Raw genomic sequence first — 16,186 nt, 5'->3', positions numbered from 1 at the left:
GCTCCTGCTGCATTATTGTCATTTCCCATTTTTATACAATTTTCCAGTACAGCCCTTTTTCCGTCCACCGTCAGGAGAGCATCTAATAGGTCATTGATATCAGCCCAGCTGGGGTTATGAGAACGTATGATAGTTTGTATTCTTTTGATTACTGTCTGTGAGTCAGCACGGAAACTAGGGGTTTGCTGTTGCCATGTTACTATATTGCCTGGGGCAAACAGGGAGTGCGTGAACACCTCAGTGAGCCGATCCCCCGCTGTGTCTGCCGCTGTGGCCGGCCACCAAATAAACTGTCCCCTGAGGGGGGCGACCAGTTGAGGGGGAGCAGGACACTGGGGGGCAACACCATCCCGCCCCTGTATAGAAGTGGCAGCAGACTGTGGCATATTAACATGAGGCTCAGCAACCCCCTGCTCCGCATCTGGTAGTTTGACCAAGTTGTATGGGGGTGGGTGTATCAGTTGGCTACTGGTATTTGGGCAAATGCCATCGCTGAGCCTAGCCCAGCAAAACCAATATGAAAGTTGATTAGGCGCCAAATCCTCTAAACGAGGCTGCAAAGCTTTAAGCTTGCAATAATCAAAAGTTCCCCCTTGTGGCCAAATTAACTGTCCTCGTTCATCCAGAAACCGTTCCCAGTTACAACACAAATACACAAGCTGCTTCTTGGTCATTCCCAGCTGAACCGGGAGTATTCCTTTGTCCCACGCCTGCAATACCTTACTCAATGGCGTTCCCTTTGGTACTTTACTAGTACCATACTTTACTAGAACCCATTTTCCTTGCCCTATACACCTTTTTAAAGGCTCGGTGTCAATACCCTTTGGCTTTGCCGCTTCGTTAGGCGGAGGCTGTCCTAATGACAGTCCAAGATCTTAAATTACTTGGGACAATGCAGGCACTCTTGTTTACACGCTTGTGACTCAGCAGATGAACAACAAGACATCAATCATTCACACCACACTGCACATTCGAAACAGGGAGAATTTGGCAGGGGACAAACCAAAAGACAAAAAAGAAAAAGGAAAGAGCAAAAATGACTAATAAAAACAATTCTTGTATCCCTAGCCTGCTGCAAGCACAATCCCTGACCAATTTGATAGCCTTATACTTACCCCCCTCTGAGAGGCTGAGAAAGTCCACACCTATGGAATGTAAAGGATCCCATGCCAGCTGGCGAGCTTTCAGACAGCAGCCCAGGAGTAAAACTACAAAAACATGTTTTATTTTAAGAAAGAAAGAAACAGCACTCACACCCATCAGCAAGATGAGAGGGGTCGACCAGCAATAGACATTAGACACGGGTTTCTCATACCCTCAGGCACTGAGGTTGCAGGAAACACACCATATATGGCACACTCCATCATTCACACTTGCTGGCTAAGTTACAATAGTTTCAAATTGCTCTTTGTGTATACTCTACAATAGTTTTCAAGTCCTCCCTGCTCCAACCTTGCATTCTGCTGAACAAGTGTTATCAGCCTGCTTTGTGCGTCATCAGTGTTCTCTCTGCCAGAAGGCTTGAAGCCATAACATAGGATAGCAAGTGAAAGTGGCCTTCACTAAGGTGTCAGTGTGTGCTGGCTGTAGAATTGTAGGGCAAAAGTAATTCAGAACAAACTTAGAATCATAGAATCATAGAGTTGGAAGGGGTCTTGGAGGCCATCGAGTCCAACCCCCTGCTCACAGCAGGAAATCCACAGCTAGAGCATCTCCCGCAGATAGCTGTCCAGCCTCTGCTTGAAGACATCCAGCGAAGGGGATCCCACCACCTCCCTAGGTAGTCGGTTCCATTGCCGAACTGCCCTTACTGTCAAGAAGTTCCTTCTAATGTCCAATCTGAATCTACGCTCCTGCAACTTAAAACCATTAGACCTAGTCCTACCCTCTGGGGCAGCAGAGAACAAATCTGTACCCTCCTCTATGTGACAGTCCTTCAGGTACTTAAAGAGTGCAATCATGTCACCCCTCAGCCTTCTTTTCACCTGACTGAACATGCCAAGTTCCTTCAACCTTTCCTCCTAAAACTTGTTCTCCATACCGGCTATCATCCTCATCGCCCTCTTCTGAACCCGCTCTAACTTGTCTATATATTTCTTAAAATGAGGCACCCAGAACTGAACACAGTATTCCAGATGAGGCCTTACTAATGCAGAATATAGTGGGACTATTACTTCCCTCGACCTGGAAACTATAGCTCTGTTTATGCAGCCCAAAACCGTGTTCGCCTTTTTTGCCGCAGCATCACACCGCTGGGTCATGTTCAACTTGCGATCCACTACAATTCCAAGGTCCTTCTCACACGCACTACTGCTAAGCCGGGTATTTCCCATCCTGTACCCGTGCATTTTGTTTTTGTGGCCTAAATGCAGAATCTTGCATTTGTCTTTATTGAATTTCATTTTATTAATTTCAGCCCAATTTTCTAGTCTATCCAGGTCCCTTTGGATTTTATTCCTGTCTTCCATTGTGTTAGCTATCCCTCCCAGTTTCGTATCATCCGCAACTTCATAAGGCTTCCCTCCACCCCATCATCTAAGTCATTGCTAAAAATGTTGAAGAGTATCGGCCCCAGGACAGAACCCTGTGGCACTCCACTCAAAACCTCCTTCCAGTCCGAAGCAGAGCCACCAACGACCACTCTTTGAGTACGGTTTTCCAACCAGTTGTGAATCCACCTGACAGTATTTCCATCTAGTCTGCATTTGACCAGTTTGCTAATCAAAAGGTCGTGGGGGACTTTGTCAAACGCTGTGCTGAAATCTAGATAGATGACATCTACAGCATTTCCACCATCTACTAAGCTAGTGACCCGATCAAAAAAAGAGATGAGATTAGTTTGACAGGATTTTTTCTTGACAAACCCATACTGGCTCCTACTAATCACAGCATTGTCATCTAGATAGTTGCCAATGGACTCTTTTATTATCTGTTCTAATATCTTTCCCGGTATTGAAGTCAGACTGACCGGCCTGTAATTCCCCAGATCTTCTTTTTTACCCTTTTTAAAGAGCGGGACGACGTTTGCCCGTCTCCAATCCTCCAGCACCTCTCCTGTTCTCCAGGATTTCTCAAAGATGATGGCAAGAGGTTCCGAGAGTACATCCGCAAGTTCCTTCAATACTCTGGGATGCAGTTCATCAGACCCTGGAGATTTGAACTCATTTAGGTTAACTAGGTATTTCCTGACTATCTCCTTATCAATCTTGAACTGCAATCCTGACCCCTTACTGAGATTCCTACCTTACTGAGATTGCTACTGATGCAAGGTTGCACACTGTTCCCTTTTTGGGAGAAAACGGAGGCAAAATAGGCGTGAGTGAAATTTGAGGTCTTTGGGATGGGTAAATCGCCATGAGTCTGTCATCTATCGTATGTTGTTAATATAATTGCTTTTATATGTATTGATGACTGTCCTGTATTTTTATCTATTGTTATTACTGTGATTGCATCTGATATTATTGTATTTTATCTTTTTAATGTATGTCGCCTAGAGTGGCTAATTGCCAGATAGGCGACAAACAAATTAAATATTATTATTATTATTATTATTATTATTATTATTATTATTATTATTATAAAGACTGGAAAATAGATTTGTGGAAAAAGATGGGTTTGTGAGCCCCAAAATCTCAACAAAACTAAAAAGCCCCAAATGCTGCAACTTTTCCTCATAACGGAGTCGCTCCATCCCCTCCATCCCTAATGGGGCTGACACCCCAGCCACCATCTTGGCTGATGGCAGGCATGTGCGTGCGCGAAGAAGTACTTTCTTTTGTGCATCCTGAATGTTCCAGCATTCAGCTTCACTGAATGTCCCCAAATTTTAGTATTATAAGAGAGGGAGGAAACCTTATTCCTAACCATGCTATGAATGCTATGAGCATGGGGGTTGGGATGGATGATTCCTGTGAGTCCCCTTCCCAGCCTCTGATTTGGAATCCTGTGCCTTGGAATGAGGAACTCTCTGCTGGTCAAATGAGTCTTTTGTTAACCAAATAGATTGGCCAGGTAGGATAATGAGTCTATCAGTTGCCCAGCAACGGTGAATGGGCCAGGAAGACCCTTTTGTCATTGAAACTGTTCAGGAGAGCCGTCTCCCCCTCCTGGAGCCCAGGAGAGTTTTGTAGTTTTGGTTGTGTCTAGAGAATTGCTGGGAACTGGAAGGCAGGCAGAGAGACTGGCTCTCTGCACCATGGCCTTTGTGGTGCCTCCTGCAACCCAGATGGAAAGCTGGATATTAGACTGCTGATGCATTGAACCCCTCCATCCTTGAGCTCAGGTTGGAATGTGTGTAAATAAATAAACCATATTTCATAAAACACCGCAGTCTCCTCTGACCTTCTTCCCAAAGGAAACCAAACCCTGGAGGAGCGCAGGGACCCCCGAAATCTCATCGCTCGGAGATTGGGGGAGGCACACAACAATAATTTTCTACACCTTTGTCATGTCTCCCATTCCTTGTCTTTTCTAAAGAAAAGAGACCCAAATGTTGTAGCCTTTCCTCATAGGGGAAGTGCTCCAACCCTTTGGCCATTTTAGTTGCAAAGGACTTGTGTACCATTCCCAGGAATTCTTACTCTGAGAGAAATCTGCCTCAGAAAATAAAGGAGAGACCACATTTGGGGCCCTTGCAAAGGGAGGGAGAAAGATGCCAGAATTTGATAACGAAGCTGGGTGTTGCAATTCAGTCTGCTGATAAGACTGGCCAAACGGGGATATAGCTATATAAGCCCTGTCTGAAACAGTTCTGCATTTCCACCTGGATTCTTCATACTCCCACATATCCTCTCCAAACAGGTAAGCTGCTCTCTACTTATGGCAGGGAAGTGGGTGGGAGAGGACCAGTGTGCTGGTTTAGGGGGTTTGTAGAGGATAAAACTTCAGAGTAATTCTGAATACAAGAAGGGTGGGATAATGTGCTAGCTGATAAGAAAGCCCCTTTCAATGGGATCACTATCTGAAATATTTATTTGTTTGTTTATTAGATTTATATCCTTCCCTTCCTCCCAGTAGGAGCTCAATTTTATTTTATTGTATTTATCGGTTTAATTTTTATCCCAACCTTCCTCCTAAAGGAGCCCAATATCAAACAATGACATGCAGTATATAGTGTGGCTGTTTACAAGAAAACAGGTCAGATATTTTGACACTGTTGAGATCTCTGTGAGCTCACGACTGACTCAGCTGTTTTAACTGCCCTTTGTAAGAAAGCACTCAAGTGAAGTTATAGCGTCCTGATTTCTTTCCTAATCACGGACGCCAGAGGAAAGACACCCTACCTTGGCTTAACTTTCTATTTCTGGTGAAGCTCCCTGTTTCACATTTGTTTATTTTAAACAGTTCAGACAGCTCCACGTGGAACCCTGGATTGCACAGCATGCATCCTTTAGAACACAACTTTTTTTTTCTTTTAATGCTCGCTCATTCATGTTCTCTCCCCCACAATTTCTGGTCCTGGATCTTGAGGGTTTGCACCAGGGGAGTTGACGTCAGTAGTGTAGTGGCAAATTCAGAACTGCAGGATCCCTTCATGATAGTCACAGCCATGCCCCCTCCTCCCCATTATTTTTGGCTGCTGAGTTGAGAATTAGATCCTTGTTAATGCTTTCATAGCAATGTACAATGTGCTGTCACACAATAAACATCCCTAGGACCCAATAAGCATGAAAGGGAAGAGTGTTAGCTACTGAGAAGAGTTTTTTCTCTTTCACTCTGATTGGCTTCAATCAGCAGGAAAAGGACAAGAAGCATATTAGAAGATTCTTCTCAGTGGCTAACACTCTCCCCTTTCATGCTGATTGGCCTGTAGGATGCTAGAAACATAGGGATCCTGATGGGACCCTGCTCCCCAAAAAGTAAGGAGTCTAAGACACCCCAAGACCCTGGACGACTACATCCGTGGCTGGTGCCCTTCCCGCTATTACTGGGTTGGAGCAACTGGCAACTGGCCACAGTGGTTGAGTTTGGGGCTGATGCAAGTTTGAGAGTTCAACAACAGCTACAGTTTTCCTTGCCGTGGTTTGCATTGCTCTGTTTTCCCAGGAGGCAGATAGGCAAGCTATTTCTCCTGCCTATTCCTCTTCTGAAAACATTCTGCTGCTGTCACCCTAGCAAATAGCAGTGAATAAAGAATGACAGGCAAGTAAGTGTGCGGATGGGGTGCCACTGGGAGAAATGGTTCTGGCCTGCTGTTTTGAAACAGCCTTGTTTCAGCCAAAACATTTTATTGATTTATTTTGATTTATTAACTTTATTAGTCTCTTTTCTTCATAAAAATGAACCCAAAGCAACATACAATAAAAAGCTTAAAACCAATATAAAACTAACACAAATAAAAAGTTAAAAACCAAAACGCCACAGTACATGGATATGATGGTGGAACAGCCCACCGCTTAAAAGAGGCTATAATGTCAAAAGACACTCCCCTAAATTAAGAGCCGAATGCCTGGGAGAAATGTTTTGCCTGGCACCTAAATATAGATAATAATGGTGCCAGGTATGGCTCTCTGGGGAGCATTCCTGTGCCACTATCCTCCGCACCACCTTTGGAGGAAGCACACAAACAAGGGCCTCAGATGCTGATTGTCCTGATGAAGGGCTGAACTAGTTCTGGAGCCTAACGGCAGCTCTCGATCATCTCCATGTTGTGCATTTAAAGCACATGGTTCCCCCCCAAGGGCTCATCCAGACGACTGTATAATCTGCGATATGATCGCTTTGTGTGTTCATTAATTTTCCATGGTCCATACGATGTCACCTGTTAAAGCAGACTATCTCGCTGTTAAATCCACTTTGGCATTACCGCAAAAAATGCGATTTGCTTTTTTAAACCGGGAATCATCTGCTGTACCTTCAGGCGCTAGGATGCAATACCGTGGACTTTAGAGCAGGAGGCATTCCGTGCACGGTGCTTGGGGGTTTCCCCATACCCCTTCTCTCATTCACAGCCAATCATGTATTTCCACTTTTGCGCATGTTCGAAAATGACCAGGAAAAGCCTGGGAAAACTGAACCAACCAGAGCAATGGGGCGGTGTTGGGGGGGGCTCTGCAACTTCTACTGCGCAGATGCAAAAAAGTGCATTTGCACAGAAGCAGAAACAGCCGTTAATTTTTAGCCAGCGTGCAAACTGGGTGGCAATTGTGGTTGTTTGTAAAGCCCCCCTTTTCCTGGCTGGTCTCACTCAAGTGCTGCTGGTTGGTGCAGGGAGCTCGCTTTGCTCTTTCCTCCTCACTCGGAGACAGACAGACATGCACAGGCACACACAGCAGAGAAAAGGGAGAGAGTGGCGCTTTGCACAGGGCCACGGGAAGGAAAGGGAGAAGGAGGGGGGTGAAGGCAACGGAGCATCAAGTTTTGCCCGAAGTGGTTGGGAAGCCTCTCTCAGTAGCTCTTCCCTGACACTGCCGATGCCCCCGTTGCCTACGCGGAGAGAGAGAGGCAGGCAGAGCGAGAGAGAGAGAATGGGGAGGAGATGTTCTGGAGAAATAAATGGAATTGCCAGCCGTGTGTATCTCCAGAAACGTTAATATGCATAAATGCAGAAAAGCATACAGTTGGTTTTGCGAAATATCGCAAATACAACCAAAAAACCCACAGGAATTATTGGCATATAAGTGGTTTGCTAGATGGCCACCCGCAACCATCTAAGGAGGCTCTGGAAGGAGAGCGGAGGAAGGGGATGCTGGTGGCGAGGGCCAGCTGGGGAGAGAGCGGGCAGTGATGCCAGGCCACCCCCATGCAGGGGGAGACCCCAGGGAGGCTCCCAGACAACCCCTTTCCTCGCAGGACCCTCTCTCCCACAGGCTGCTTGAAGCTATGTTCGCCAGCCTGAGGGAGAGCTGGGCGGCAAATGGCGAGGGAAGGGGGCTGCCGAATCAGCTGTGGGGGGCTGTGATGGCTCAGCTGTCAGCCCAGCTGATCCGCGGCTTGGTGAAGGGGGGGGGAACGGCTGCCTAATGTGGAGCAGCCGGAGCAGAGAAAGAGAGAGCAAAGGAAGGAAGCAGGCAGTTGCAGTGCAACCCTGGCTGTTGGGGAGGAGGTGGCGGTGGAGGGGGAGATGGGGGGTGGCGAGGGCTCTCGGAGGGGTGCCCCATCCCCCGCGAGGCCCCTGAAGCCTTTGGCCCCCTCCTCGGGAGAGCTGGAGATAGTTTTTGCCGCCCCTTCTCTCCAACCGCTCGTAGAGCGAAGTGGTGGGCTAGAGCACCCTGGAAGCCCATGGGTGGATCAGAGAGAAGCCAGCCAGAGTGGCGAAAAGGGGAGGAGAGCTCAGGCGGCCCGGCAGCAGCTGGCAGGGGGTGTTGCCAGGCAAGGCGCTGAGCAAAAGGGGCAGCAGGCGATGGAGAAGGAAGGGATGCCAGTCGCCCCGGCGCCCCTTCCCCTTCTCCAGAGTGCATTCAGCATCCTTTGGCTAGGAACCCCTGGCTCTAGGCCAGGATTTCATTCTTGCCTGCAGCCTTCTACTCTCTCTGCTGACTGAGACTTGCCAGCCCTGTGTATCTCCAGAATGTTTACTATGCATAAAGGCAAAAACACATACATTTGTTTTTGCGTTATATCGCAAATACAAGCACACAAAAATACAGGAATTATTGGCATATCAGCACTACCACTACCACCGGCCCTGCTCCAGAGTGGCGAGTGGCAAGAAACTCCATTACATCCACAGGAAATTCAAACTTTTGCGCTGTTACAGTCAAGCGCATGTACGATATTGTGCTTCGTTGCAAAGGGGAGAGGAGCATACGTCATATTTTGCGGACCAATTGGCTGATAGGGGGGAGTGTTATGGGCGGAGCTGGGAAAAAGCGAGAAGAAGTACGGGTCCTCCCGCTGCATGTGCGGGCGCAAAAAAAGCGGGTTTTTTTAATTGGGAAAGAGCGAACAAACAGGCAAAGTGAGGACTGTCAGATGACAAACGGGATATGGAAAACGTGGATTGTCCCGCTCCATTTGGATGAGCCCCAAGAATCCTGGGAACTGTAGTTTACCCCACAAAGAGCTACAATTCCCAGCATCCTTAACAATCTACTATTCCCAGGATTCTTTCTGGGAAACAATGTACTTTAAATGTATGGAGTGGATCCAGGCAGAGCAACACTGTGAAGCTTTTTTGGGAGATTGGAAGAGACTTTAGCACACTTACTTCCGTACTGTAATTTTTAGAAGGGTGCAAGGGACACATTGTGGCACCCCATCTTAGAATGGTTTCCTGGTAGATCTGATGCAGTTCTTTTGAAAGTATGTTTAAATGGTAATAATTCTTTTGTTATTTTAAATGTTGTCAAATGGTCAAATATTGTTATTGATACTAAGGCTAAGATGGTTAAAGATCAACAGTTCGTGGAGTAACTTGTTTTGCAATATTTGCTTGATTATCTGTAATGGTTGATGGATCAATAAGCAATTTGTGTGTGACTATATGTCCTCCTTTCAACAGGGCCCCCAAGGCAGCTGGTGTCCAACATGAGCCTGCCGCTGCCTACTACTGCCTTGACTTTCTTTGGCTTCCTCCTGCTACACCATGGATCGCAAGGGCGCTTGCTCCCCATGGCTGATCCAAGAGGGAATGTTCCTGAAGCCCACCAGTCCACCTCTGACTCCAGCTCTGTTCCTCTCCACGTTCTGCTGAGTTCCATCTCCCCCAGATCCTCCCAGTTGCCCCAAAATGGGGTTTCCTGTAAAGACTTGATGCCTGATGCCCTGGAAGGTTTTGCTGAAGTCCCCAGGCTCTCCCAGACCCTCATTCGAGCTGCGTTGGCCCTTGCCCTGCAAGGGGCAGGCTGTAGCTGGCATGCGGAAACCCTGGTCCTGCACCTCTACAAGGAGCTGGGACAGGCAGATGCCGACGACCTCCTGTTTGCGATGGCGGGGGCTCTGGGGATGGCTCGCTCCCCAGGCCAGAGGAAGATCAGTCTTGCCTTGCAGTTCAACTTGGACCAGCTAGCGCGCACCCAGGTCCGGCACTGCAAAGGTCTGATGCAGGTGAATGGATCCCTCCTGCACGGCCAGGTGCACAGTGTCTACCCAGGGTTTCTGGCGGCTTCTACAGCCTGCCACCGTCTAAGAGATTCTTGTGCTGGAGTGGCCTCCAATGGCAGCAGTTTCTTCCACGTGGTGAATCGAGAGGGCAGCTGCTTCCTGCCCCACAGTGGTGCCCGTTCCTGGCTGCATCAATGCCAGAGGCTTGCAAGAGTCCAGCGTTCCAGCCCCGAAGATTGTGCCAGCGAAAAGGAGCAACAAGTACATGCAGTCATGGAATGGATACCTGGGGTCAGCACCTTCTACAACTTTGCAACCAGCATCTACTTTGCAACCCAGAACTGCACAGATCTGGCAAAGGACCGTGCTATAGATGGTGCCATAGATGTGGGCCAGGATGCACTGCTAGCTGTGACAGGAGGTGCAAGCAGTGCTATTGGGGTGGGGATTTCTGTGGGGCTAAAGCCAAGGATCAAAAGTGGTGTGCGTGCTTTGATCCGCTACTTCACAGAGAAGGAAGAACCTTATCCTGTTCCCTCCAATCACTCTGGCATGGTCACCATCATCTAGTTGTTGCAACATAGTTCTTCCTATCCCAGACCAAACGTCAGTTGCTATAATGTTGATGTTTTGGTAAATTATCTATATTGCGGTGCTTACAGAACATGATATTTTTGGGGGAGGGGAATAGAGGACCCTTGTTTGCTACCTGTCTGCTAGGGCACCTACATTTGCTTTTTTTAAAAAAACTGTCTCTAAAAGTATTTGGGTGCAGAGTTTTTGTATGTTGCAGAGGGGCAGTAGGAAGAATCCCAGGATGGGTTGGGATTAATGCTCAAGGGGATAGTTTGAGCACCAGTCACATTGCTTATTAATTTATTCCCACATTTCTTGTTTGTTCTGCTTGTCATAACTTAGAGCCTCCTTGCATGCTTCTCTTTTCTCTCTTCCACCCCCCCCCCATTTCTTCTTCCTCATTCCATACATCCTAATTGCATTCAAAGGCTGTGTTTATGCTATCCACTTAGAAGTGGCTGATAATAGCATTTACAATCTGCAAACTTGGCGGGTGGTTACTGAAGAATGCTTCTTCCACCCTTTGCCTGCCCAGGATGTCTCCATTCAAAAGTGTGTGGAAATTGTGATCAGAATGATGCAGTGCTGTGCTAATTTGAGTTGTGGTGTGGAGAAGGCCAATGTTGTTTCTCCCATTTCTGGTCAAATGTCACCCAAAGAGATACAATGAATAGAACACCATAGGTGGGTGTGCTATGTGTGCAGTTATGCAAATACATACGTGTAGGAAACAAACTGTCAAAGGCCACAGATAAGCAACTCTTGCCTGAACAATTCCTTCTATGTTTGATGTTTAGGCTGTGAGTACCTAAGTAGCTGAAATGGTACCACTCACGCATGAGAGGGAGGTAGCAATAGCTTTACGGGAACTCCCAAGATTTGCAGAACTACATAAGGATTTGGAGATATAAACCCTAAGGGAGGGAATGCCCAATGCATTTTGGTTCTGGAGGACGAAAATCCAAATGGATGATCTGTTTTCACACTAAAATAAATATTAACTAACAAGTTGCAGATAATGCTGATTACTGCTAGTTTCCTGTTCCTTATCTGTACAAAACTTTGAAACTCAGCTCAATCAGAAAACCTTTTTCAAACTAAGGTTTATGTGTCCCTGAACCTCAAGCTAAGCTTTGCTCTACACCATATTTCTCCATGACCAAGACATTATACCCTTCAAGAGCCATAATAATTTTCTTCAATAAAAAACGGATGTCTTAGTGCTGTGTTCATAAATGTGTGATCCCAGATGACATAAATAAGGAATTTGGTATGTGCATCCCATGGTAATAACATAAGAGCCCTGCTGGATCAGGCCAGTGGCCAGTCTTCTAATCCAGCATCTTCTTCTCACAGTAGCCAACCAGATGCTCGTAAGAAGCCAGGAAGAAGGACTCAAGCGCAACAGCACTCTCCTCACTTGTGATTCCTAGCAATTGGTATTCAGAGACATGCTGCCTCTGACAGCGGTGGTAGTGCGTAGCCTTAGCCTCCATTAATTTGTCCAACCCTTTTTTAAAGCCATCCATGTTGGTAGCCATCACTATACCTTGTGGGAGCAAATTCCATAGTTGAACAATGTTCTGTAAGAAGCACTTTGTTTTGTGTGTCTTGCGTCTTCAGCTTCATTCAGCTCCCTGGGTAGCCCTGGGTTCTAGTATTATGCTTACATACTTCCTCCACGTCATGCATAATCTTATATACGTCTGTCATGTCCTCTGCTTACTCACCACTTTTCTAAACTTAAAAGCTCCAAATGTAACCTTTTCTCATAGGAAAATTGCTGCAACACCTTTGGGTCACCTCAAATTATGGATGACATTTTCTTGATGATTTTATGTTGTTCACCACCTTGATTTTTTAAAATGTTTCGTGGTATTAAAATATTTTGAATAAAAATAATAAATAGTAAAAATAATAACAAATCATACATCTCCATCTCCAGAAGAGTATCCTGTATAAGAAAGCATTGAATCACATCCATCCCAACATTTCGTTTGGGCACAGGACACTGTCAAACATACCAATAATAGCCAAAGAGCGTGGGGTGTGTGTGTTACACACCAAAATAAGCTTTAGGCCTCCACATATCATACACCTGCATGTCCAGGAGCATGACTCTTCCTAGGTAGCAGTACCATTGAGTTGTATCTGATCCAACACTTGTTTGAGCGCAAGACACTGTCAAGTGTGGCATAAAAGTTTGCTTACAGGATCAGGTGATGACCACAACATCACCTGGTGGCTTGCATTTGTGAATGGGCCGTCAGCAATGTAACACTGCAGACTGAATTTGCTTGTTTTCACAAGCCAAGGCTTTTCAGTGGGCTCCGTATGCATCTTGGGGTCAGCCTTCAATTGTAAAGAAATCAGATGATGTAGAACAGCAGTTCCCAAACCTTTCCCCCACAGATCACTGGAAAATTGCTGATGGTCTCGGTGGACTACTTCATTTTTAAAAATCTGTTGTAATGATTGTAGTATGCTGTGCTAAATGCTGTATTATTAACTGTATCTTTATTGATTCTTTTATTGTATTTTATATTGTACTACATTTTGAATTATGTAGAATGCAAATTGTAAATCAATAAAATACAACATAAGAAATAAATGAAGCAATAAAGATACAATTAAAAATCAGTATGAATGTTCAATGCGAACATGCTGCCAACCTCCCAAATGAAGCTGGTGGACCACAGTCAGCGGATCCCTTACGTCGAATGCATGGACCAACCCAGGGGCATCACTACCGGGGTGCGGGGGTGTGTGCAAATTGCACCCGGGTAACACCATGAGGGGGGTGACACCCAGAGCCGCCCCGCCCTGCGTTGTTGCCCAGCAAGGGAGCCGAGAAACACTCCATGTCCTCCTCGGAGGCACGCAGGCGGGCGGGCGAGACCGGGAGCAGCGTTGGCGGGGCGAGGGAGGCACACCAGCGTTCCCAGGCCTGGTTCTCTGGCTGGGTGCCCCTCCCGCGCGCGCCCTCCCAGGGGCATGGAGAGAGGTGGCTGGCCTCGCGTGCACGCGCTCAGCACAAGATTTGGGGGCTCGCCAAGGGCTCCCCAGCACCCGGTCTGGTGCAAGCCGAAAGCAGGCGCCTGCTCGCTGGCGGTGAAGCATGGACGGGCCTTCCACCGTCAGCTTGGAGCGCGCGCGAGACCAGCCGCCCCTGTCCATGCCCCTGGGAGGGCGCGCGCCGGAGGTCCGCACCCCCCCCACTCCCGCTAGGGACGCCGCTGGACCAACCACTTCCAACACTGTATGTGAAATACTCTTCAGATTTCCTGGTGCATCGTTTACAAAACTCAATTAAGGCCCCGCCTCTACGGCTGACATCATTCTTGGGAAATCGAAATCCCCATCAGCTAGATGAGGCTCTTCCCCTTAATGGCTGCTCCTCCCCCCGTTCCTGGACTCTCGCTCAGGCCCTTCGTCCAATCACACAAAAGGTGGGCGGGGCAGCCCCACCAGCCGTCCAGCTTTCGCTCCTTCACTCGCTGAGGGAGGGCAACACGGTAGCTGGAATTGCAATTTTTGGAATAAAATTTCCGCGAGGAAGGTGGCTGCCGGGTCTTGCGGGTAGCGGTCTTGCATCGGTAGGAAAAATGCATTGGCGTCAGGTCGGGGCGTGCATAGGGCGACTCGGTGGGCTTAGGATCGAATGAGCTGGGGGAAAGTGGAGTACATTTAGGCACCTTCTGGGAGAGGACAACTGTAAACTTGGGAGGTGGATCTGCTGGGGGCGGGTGGTGGTGTCCGGATCTTGTTCAGGGGTGGGCAGAAGGTAGCTCTGGATCTGCTAGATTTCTGGGTAATATGCTTTAGATTGGCAAGGATTTCTGACTTCAAATTGTTCAACGATAGAAACAACCCCCTCCTTCCAAAAACCGACCTCCTTTCCCCCCTCTCCTTAATTATATTGCCTAAGTAAATAAATAAAGATTGGCGTAACCAGGAATGGATTTTTTGTGTGGAAGAACTGTGAGCTCCATTCCGTTCTGGTAATCAAAACATTTCCTGAGCGCAAAATTCTTTAATTCTAACTGTGTCTGTTTAGCAGCAGGCTCTGGCTGCAGGATTTCGGAGCCCTACTAAAAAGCAAAATTGACCCTCACACCAGCCAGAAGTCTGCCCGCTCCTTTCAAAGTGGCATAGGATTAGGGTAGATCCCAGAGGATTAGCAAATGTAAGCTGGCATAGAGAAAGGAGTTGAAACCCCTTGGCGGAAGACTGGCTGGCAAGTGGCGATCTTTGTGGGAAAGGGTTGAGTGGAAATCTGATGCCATGTCGTCCACAGCAGGGCCGACTTATCCATTAGGCACAGAAGGCATAGTGCCTAGGGCCCACGATACTTTTAGGGGCCCACGAAAATGTTTTATTTATTTTTTTAAATCAGAAGGAAAAAATGAACTTTTAGGGTCGAAGAAAATCTTTAATTTTTTTTCCTCACATAAAAAAAATGAAATTTTTAGGGCCCACGAAAATCTATTAAATTTTGCCTAAAACAGAAAAAAATAAAATGTTGAAGTATTTAAAGTTATATCAAAAATAATTTTTAAAATTGATATTATTATGGAGGAAGGGGCCCACGAAGGCAAAAGTGCCTAGGGCCCACAAAAGTCATTATGCGGCCCTGGTCCACAGCTGTGTTGCTGGACCTGATGGGAATTGTGTAGTGCAAAATACCTGGAGGTTATTAGATTGGCAAACGTTGGTTTATCTGCATCAGCCACAAGCCACTGGAAAATTCTTCAAACAAAGAAACAAAAACATTAATATTAACCTAAGGAAGTTAAGGGTAAGAAAGCTTCTAGCCCATCTCCTTGCCCCGCATCCCACATTGTCCAAGAGGCTCCCCACCCTCTGGAGAGGTTTTACTGGGGTCATAAGTGGGGAAGAGGGGATGAGAAAGTTTCCTTCTGTGAACTTACTTATCTTATGATTCAAGTCGAGGGCAACATCTTAATCTAAACATGATTTCCAGAGGGAGGGAGGGTCTGTCTGGTGGCTTGGTATTCCATACCATAAAATACTGTAGGTGCCTCCCACTCTGTGGGATACTATAGGTCAGGAGTTTTCAAGCTTTCTACTCCCAGGGCCCCCTTGAGACAACTGAAAATTACTGAGGCCCATTAGTCACAAAATGGGGTAGGGGTGCAGGGAGAGACTGAGCCGGTCACAAAATAGCAGATGCAGGCAGAGTTTGGCATAATCAGTTGGCAACCGGGGACATCCCTTTCTACTGATATCTAATCCATTTTGGGAAATTGCTTAATTCTCGCTGCAACGTTCTCCTTGTGGCAAGGAGTTCCATAGTTCAGCTTTCCTCAAGGTAAGTGCAGACATTTGTTCTGGAGACACTGTGACTTGTCGGCCCATTTTGAACAGAATTTGGTAATTCACAGGCTTGGAGAAGGCCTTTTCTTTTTTATATTATTCCCTTCCCTCCCCTGCAATTTACTCAAAAGTATTTTTACCTATTTCCTGTCATTTCTTCTCCCATTCTCCTTTCGCACTTAATTTCCCCCCACCCCTCAATCATCCAATTTCTTTCATCGCTCCTCCCTGGTCCTTTTACTTTCATTTCTTCCTTCTATAATGGTTTTGCTTTCTTATCCCCTTCTTT

At 46.8% G+C, this 16,186-nt stretch overlaps 2 protein-coding genes across 3 annotated transcripts in view; both read left to right on the top strand.

Annotated features, from left to right (window-relative positions):
* The first annotated feature begins 4,709 nt into the window (after window positions 1–4,709).
* Window positions 4,710–13,097, top strand: APOF (apolipoprotein F). The gene is made up of 2 exons (XM_061621740.1): window positions 4,710–4,800; window positions 9,443–13,097. The coding sequence occupies exon 2, from the start codon at window positions 9,469–9,471 to the stop codon at window positions 10,552–10,554; it is 1,086 nt and encodes a 361-aa protein (XP_061477724.1). The 5' UTR covers window positions 4,710–4,800; window positions 9,443–9,468; the 3' UTR covers window positions 10,555–13,097.
* Window positions 13,098–14,030: 933 nt separating this feature from the next.
* The window catches only part of STAT2 (signal transducer and activator of transcription 2), a 59,885-nt gene continuing 57,729 nt past the window's right edge, over window positions 14,031–16,186 (top strand). For both annotated transcript variants that reach the window (XM_061615177.1, XM_061615175.1), the window contains exon 1: window positions 14,031–14,156. The gene's annotated coding sequence lies outside the window, so the exon portion shown is untranslated. The remainder of the gene's footprint in view (window positions 14,157–16,186) is intronic.

The sequence above is a fragment of the Rhineura floridana genome, chromosome 3 (assembly GCF_030035675.1).
Source record: "Rhineura floridana isolate rRhiFlo1 chromosome 3, rRhiFlo1.hap2, whole genome shotgun sequence".
NCBI classification, from domain to species: domain Eukaryota; kingdom Metazoa; phylum Chordata; class Lepidosauria; order Squamata; family Rhineuridae; genus Rhineura; species Rhineura floridana.
Note: the sequence above shows the minus strand (reverse complement) of the source record. Positions and strands in the feature narration are given on the sequence as shown.